At 39.5% G+C, this 7,659-nt stretch overlaps 1 protein-coding gene across 1 annotated transcript in view; it reads left to right on the forward strand.

The window, feature by feature from the left end:
* ST6GALNAC3 (ST6 N-acetylgalactosaminide alpha-2,6-sialyltransferase 3) overlaps window positions 1-4,158 on the forward strand; it is a 297,965-nt gene extending 293,807 nt beyond the window's left edge. The window contains exons 5-6 of the mRNA XM_067563322.1: window positions 656-763; window positions 3,972-4,158. Coding sequence (XP_067419423.1) covers window positions 656-763; window positions 3,972-4,158 — 295 coding nt within the window. The remainder of the gene's footprint in view (window positions 1-655; window positions 764-3,971) is intronic.
* The last annotated feature ends 3,501 nt before the right edge of the window (window positions 4,159-7,659 follow it).

Raw genomic sequence — 7,659 nt, forward strand, 5'->3', positions numbered from 1 at the left:
ATTCATGTGACTAGTTCTCATTCATGCAAGTGGTCCTATTTCTTTCAGAGGAACTAGCTGCATGAGTAAAGTTTGCCAGACTGGACTGTATTCCCTTACACTTCCCTCCCTGACACAAGTACGTCATCTCACTGAATGACTGTACACACAGTTTTATTTTTCAAAGCATCTTTCAATTCTATCTGCTGATTGTCAACATAACCTTAAAAGTTGCATTTTGTGTGTAAACTTACAATATTCATGAAGCATCCAGCACATTGTACTAAAATTTCTTGTGTACATGAAGACGTGTGTAAATATAGGAGGGCACACACATCCCTTTTAATTTGACTTCTGGCAGTGACTGTTATGTGTCATCTCGTATACTACATTAATTTGGCTTTCAAATGTACAAACAAATTATTTCCATCTTATAGGACGTGAGTTGTTTGACTTCAGATATTTAGCATATGGTTTTTCTTCTACGGGCTATAGCTTGAGGCCCCAAGCTGGAAAGAATGAGAGAACACCTATGACAATTCAAAATAATTGTATATTTTTGACAGATTGTCAGGTTGTTTAATGCCTTTTGACCCAAGTAACAGTGATATTTCTTTGATAAAGTGTTAGTAATGTCTCATTGCAATTTGTTGTGTGCGGTGTTGTATTTTTACAGAGTCCAGTCAGGTTCATATCTCAGCACTGGATGGTTTACCTTAATTCTGGCTATGGATGCCTGCTATGGAATTCATGTCTATGGGATGATAAATGACACCTACTGCAAGTAAGATCACAGGAAATTATTTTCATGCATCTACAATTCTGATGTCTTGTCTAAAAATTTCACAATTCATTTTAATATCATAAATCCGAGAAATGGATTAGGTATCCATTTCCCGATGTTTTGCATTGATGTGATGCTATATTGTCATTGTATTTAGTTCTGATATGGTATTTGGTGTTGGTAAAATAAAAACCATTTATAAAACTTTAATGTCAAATGTCACAAGGAACTTTTTTAATCAAAGACTTTCTGTAATCTTGGAGTTAGCTGAGAAACAGAACATTTTTTGCTCTTTTGACAAAATGTATTTGTTTTCACTGCTCAAACATGTCTATACAAGAAATATTAATCTATTAGCTCACAGAATACCAAATGCTCTTTGAAATGAGGAACTGATTATTTTAGGGTAGTTACCTGAAATTATTTTTCACACCTGTGTCACTTCAGTGGTCATTACCACTAGGACATGGAGAAGGGAGTTAATGCTCCAAACTTTCAAACTTGGCTCATTGAAGTTAGGCACCTACATGAGAGGATGATTTTCAGAACCTGCAGCTCCCATTAAATGACCTAAATATCATTATGGAAGCTGTAGTCGTGGCCGGCAAGCCCCCTCTTGGCTGGGCATGGCATAGCAGCTCTTTCTTGTCTAGCTCCCCGTATCAAAGGTCACTGGGATCCTGTGGTGGTTCACCTCTTCTTGCAACTCAGCCCTCTGGTCAGGTCACTTTAAAGTCTCTCCTCTTCCAGGATAACAGAAGGCACAATTAAAAGTCCAGAAACATCCTCACAGAAAAGATCCTTCTGCCCCTCCTTGGGCTATTACTCAGCCTGTCTTTGAAGCTCAGTCTTCAGACTCACCTTGGGCTTAGAAGTCCTTACAGCCCTTGGAAGACCATGTGCACCCCTTCCTCAATGCTGGTAGGGCAACACAGGCCCACCCTCTGCTCTGGGTTCTAGCGCTAGGATCCTGTATTAAACAGCTAGGTCTGCTCCTTCAGACACATTGCGGTTTTCTTGGGCCACTTCCTACTTCTGAGTTTCTTGTGCTGCTTCCCTGTAGCCTGCACTTAACAGTCTCTCAGACCTCTGGCTTCTCCCTCGTCCTTCCTGCTTCTTTTTCCTCTGCTGGAACACTGACCCCTCAGGACTGCCTCTCTTTCTTTTCCCCTTTCCAGGGCTCATTACAACAATTAATGCTCTTCCTGTAGCCTTCTTCTGTCTACCTGCTCCATGCCCTTCCCAAAGAGAGGAAATGCCCTACCTCTTCTCTCCTTGGGTTCTCTGTCCTGAGTCCCTCAACAAGACCTGTTCTGTGGCTTTCATTTCCTCCTTTTATGAAGAAGACCCAGATCCTTCCCAGCTGAATCTAATAACAAATCAAGCCTGACACATCCTGCAGATGCAGCAAGGTGGGCTAATTGAGTTGTCAGATTCCTGTTCATCTTTGATTCACCTGTTTGGGGTAGACACCCCATCACAGTCATCCAGACTGAAGGGATGTGTGTTGTTCTTTGTGTATGGAAAACTTTACAAGGACCATAAGAGAAGGAGTGATGTAGCTCAAGTTTTTCATAAATTCATAGATTCCAAGGCCCAAGGGACCATTGTGATCATCTAGTTTGACCTCCTGTCTAACACAGGCCATAGAACTTCCTTAAAATAATTCATAGAGCAGATCTTTTAGAAAAACTAACAATCTTGATTTGAAAATTCTCAGTGATGAGGAATCCATCATGAGCCTTGGTAAATTGTTCCAGCGGTTAAAAATGTCCACCTTATTTCCAGTCTGAATTTGTCTAGCTTCAACTTCTAGCCACTGGATCATGTTATACTTTTCCTTGCTAGATTGAAGAGGCCATTATTAAATATTTGTTCCCCATGCAGATACTTATAGACTGCAATCAAGTCACCCCTTTAACTTTCCCTTTGTTAAGCTAAATAGATTGAGCTCTTTGAGTCTAGCACTATAAAGCATGTTTTCTAATCCTTTAATCACTCTTGTGGCTCTTCTTGGAACCCTCTCCAATTTATCAACATCCTTTTTAAATTATGGGCACCAGAACTGGACACAGTAGTCCAGGTAGTCACACCTGTGCCAAATACAGAGGTCAAATAACCCCTGTATTCCTATTGAAGATGCCCCTGTTTATTAATCTGAGGATCACATTAGCCCTTTTGGCCACAGCATATATTGGGAGCTCATGGTTCAGCTGATCATTCATCATGACCCCAAATATTTTTCAGTCATTGATTCCTAGAACAGAGTCCCCATCCTATAAGTGTGGCCTGCATTCTTTGTTCCTAGATGTATACATTTACATTTAGCCATATTAAAATGCATACTATTTGTTTGTGCCCAGTTTACCAAGAGATCTAGATCACCCTGTTTCAGTGACCTGTTCTCTACCATATTTACCACTCCCCTAAATTTTTGTATCATCTGACTTAACTCTGCTGGCCATAGAGTTTTTCTTGTGTCCCTTTACTTCCCTTATCAATTTTCTACCAGTCCTAATTTCTGTTTTATATTCATTACATTATTTTTTATAGCTGATTTCACTTCCCCTGTAAGCAAATTTGTGCCCACAGAGCTCAGCCAATACTCCTCGTTACACAGCTCTGGCATAAAATCAGTAACTAGCACAGTAACATTTCACCCTGTCCCTGATAGCCGTAGAATGGGGTTTCCTTATATATGCAGTTGTCTACATTGGCTGATTAGAAGTTATTAGTTTGTTTTAGCTTAATCATTTGCCAGGAAGAGCAGAGCAAGAAAGATTCCCTTCCTGTTTTGCTTGCTAATATCAACCGCCCTGTGACCTAGTCAGCCAACCCAAGAGCCTATTGCAGGGACTAGGACTATCCAATGAGAGCCTTCCATTTAGAGATCCTGACTCATTGGCTAACTTTTGCAGTAACACAACCCAGGGGGAGTGCCCTCTAGGCCCTGATCACCATCCTATGCTAGTTTGTAAGGCCAGTGTACCTTAAGGACCTGTATTTATTTATTTATTTGATCTATTAAAATGCACACAAACCATACTGTGCATATACTATAATGAAAAGATTTCTTACATGATAGCTTTTAATGCAGTCCCAGGTACAAGAGACATGGATGGGATTCCAATGAATACAATTACAGTGTACATAATGGATTTCCTGGAAATTGTGTTAACATGTATCTGTGTTTTATTTTGTTTCCCAGGTCAGAAGCCTTTCGAAAGGTCAGTTACCATTATTATGAGCCAGGAAGAGACGAATGTGATGAGTACTTTCTGCATGAAAATGCTCCCTACGGAGGTCATAGGTTTATCACAGAAAAAAAAGTATTTGCTAAATGGGCCAAGAAGCACGCAATAATGTTTACACACCCCAACTGGACACTGTCTTGATGTTGGTTCATCTTTAGTAGCATAATATTTTTAAAAATGCCTCACCTTCAATGATCTTGCTTACATCTGACTGGACTTTCTCATACTAGATAAACTAAACTAGAACTGAATGATAGAGAAATTGATGGGTTCAGCTGTTAAGCGAAATTTACCAATCTGTGGAAGGCAGATGAGTTGCTTGTTTTATCTCTAATGGTTATATGCCGCATAATGCACTTTACATTTTGACTGCATTTTAATTCAAGACAACGGCAGTTTCCAGCTAGCAATGATTTCATGTTATATACAAGCAGGCCCACAGAGTGGTGGCCCTTAGAAACTTTCCAGTTGAATTAGGTAATTAAAATGAGTTTTGGCAGTTAGTTAACCTCAAGATTTTCAGTACTAAAGGTAACTTCCTATAGGCAAATACAAGGGAAGATGGTAACTGTATCTATTTTTCTTACATACAACTGGATAAATTTTAAGGGCCACCATTGTGGCAGTATGTATGCACTTGCACATGCATACGCACTCACTGGCTATGCTAAAATTAGAGATGGGCTAAATAATGATTCCTGAACTGTAGTAATTCCCACATACAAAGATATTCATAGATCAAAGCCCATGAGTAATTCAGAAGCTCTTATTACCAGCCTACTTCTGTATCAGTTGGCCTCCATCATTTTGAATGATGTAATTCATCTGGACACCATCTCAAATTATAGCACTTTTGGAGGATGATGTTCCAGCATCCACCAACATTAGTTCACTTTTTGGGACATCACCCTAAATTGTGCCTGCTCTTTGAAGCAGTAGCTCCACATATAGTGTAAAAACATAGTGGTGGTCTAGAGGTACAAGGACAGGATTTGGAGAATAAACCTCCTAGGTTCTGATCCCAGTTTTGACACTGAATCCCTTGCAACCTTGGACAATTTGTTGCACCTCTCCACCTCAGTTTCTCCACCTTTAAAAATTGGGGAGGTCCTGTGAGGATTAATTAATGTCCATGAAGTGTTTTGAAGCTGAAAAAAATGATATAGAAGCATTTCTTAATATGGCAACACCAATGGCACTTGGCATACATTCTTGTATGTTGGCTATTTGAGGAAAGTGGTAGCCATGTCAGGATCTGCTCCTACAAGATGCTGTGCACCTCCTTTTATACTGTGTGTTCTTCCTATGCTGGGTTCCCTCAATTTGCATTGACTTCAGTTGGAATTGACGGTTCTCAGCACCTTGCAGGATTATTGCATCAATGGGGCAGCTCACGAGTTTTAATACTTGCGCATCTCTAGTTGAAATACATTGTTCAAAGTTAACCATCACTTATTTCAATTGCAGTCGAAGCATTTTTAATCTGAAAATAATTCAACTAAACATGTGACCTTTTTTACTTATTTAAATTAATGTTTAAGTCTCTTTAAGTTTGAAACATTTCCTCAGAATGTTTTAGCACCTGGAATGTGAGCTTCAACATTGTAATAACCAATAATGTGAAACTTAAAAGAGGTGTGTGGGGAACGTTGCACACAGGGTGTACTCATATTATTAAACAGGAAACTTTGTATGCTTTTTAAATCATGAAAAGGGGAAAGGAAAAACCTATTTTTACATGTTTGCGGTGTTGTTGTAGCTGTGCTGGTCCCAGGATATGAGAGAGACAATTACCTCACCTACCTTGTCTCTCTATTTTTACATATAAGTATTTGTATACTGACTGACTTGCCTAATATGTATTTGTATATGTAAATCTATATTTGATATGACCACAGCATATATATTCTTTTCCATCATCATTAAGTGCCACCCTTTTATAAGGAAGAGGAAACACCATTGCCCTTTGTTGTTGAGAGTGATGTCAACGTTTCTTCTCTGTTTCCCTTGGACTAAACCCCTGGCTTTTCCCATTGCAGCATCTTCCATGGTTTTTACAATACCTGAGCCTCTTATTATATATTGCATGCCATAGGTTTGCATGGTTAATGGCAGGCAGAAACCTGATGGGCTTGTGGTTAAGGTACTGGACTAAGCCTCAAGTGATTTAGGTTTAGATGTGGCCCTGCCACAATCTTCCTATGTGACCTTGGGCAGGTCACTTAATCTCTCTATGCCTCGGTTCTCTATTTGTAAAATGAGAATGATAACATTTCCTTACCCCAGCCTTTGTCTGTCTTTTTCTTTGACTGCAAGCTTTTCAAACCAGGTATTGTCATATGCAATGTGTCCGTACAGCGCCTTGCACAATGGGGCCCCAATCTAAATTGGGGCCCCAATCTAATTTGGGGCCTGTGAGCATTTACATAATATACAAATAATAAAAATAATTATTAAAATGCCTCCTCTCCCAGGAGTTTAAAAATCTATTATAGACCAATAGAGCAAGGGCTGAAATAAAGCAAGGATAGGGAAAGAGTAATGGAAGGATAAAGGGTGACAGTGTGAGACCATGAGCTAGATTTGCTACGTGCATACATCTCTTGTCAATTTGAATGGATGGCTGGATAGAAAGCTAATAAAAAGAGCTGTAATGAGGGATTTGAAGGAAGAACATGAGGATGCAGGGCACACAGCACTACGGGGGATGTTCTTTCTATACGATACAAGGGCAACATGGGGAAATGTATGAAGTCACTTGTGGAAAAAGGAACGCAAAGGGTGAACATCAGACGAGACGAGGTGGCAGAATTAAGGGGGGATTAATGGGGAAGTAGTGGGTGACTAGTGATGAGGTATGGGCAGAAATTGTGCATGTGGGTGGGAAGAGCCTTCATGTGAGAGAAAATCTTGCACGAGAGGTCATAGATTCCTCATAACTGTAGCCTACAATTCTTCTACAATATATCATCATCATCTCTGTTTGGATATCAGTAGGGCAGCATGTCAAACATTATGCCTGCTTCTCATCCAGCCCTGTTAGTTCTTTTTCTGAAGCCATTTATAACCATGGCCTAAAAAAGCTACCTTGGATGTACCAGGCTAAGCATTGTGGTTGCTAAGACCCACTTCTCTCTCCAAGGGTTTTAGATTCATTTACATCTGTACAGTGTGTGTTAAGGACAAGCAGACCAGTTTGGCAAAATGCCCTCCATCCAGTCTCTTCAAAATATCGATGTGTTTTTACCACAATAAGGACAGAATAAAGACCTTGTAAGAGTGTATTTATCCCCATGTGAAAAGGGCAATATTTCAATATCATTCAGGCCTGACGGCAAGATATTTTTAAGATAATTGGAACTTGTTCAGATCAACATAAATCTGTTGTAAAGCATGTGAAGCCTTATTCTGAAAAATAATAGGGCCAATACAAACTTTTAATACAATTATACAACATCCTCCAAGAGTAATCAGGGCATCTCACTCCCAAAGCCACAAATGGTGTTTTACATTAATATGAAAAACTGGAGACTTCAACTGGTTTAAAATGTGTAGTGTGTGTTTACAGATGGCAATTAACACACAAAAGGCCAATCTTTTGTATGTATTCAATTCTGACTTTGTATTCCATTCAGCATTTAC

The sequence above is a fragment of the Emydura macquarii genome, unplaced genomic scaffold (genome assembly GCF_026122565.2).
Source record: "Emydura macquarii macquarii isolate MOO-44397 ecotype Brisbane River unplaced genomic scaffold, CSIRO-AGI_Emac_v2 contig_2481, whole genome shotgun sequence".
NCBI classification, from domain to species: Eukaryota; Metazoa; Chordata; order Testudines; family Chelidae; genus Emydura; species Emydura macquarii.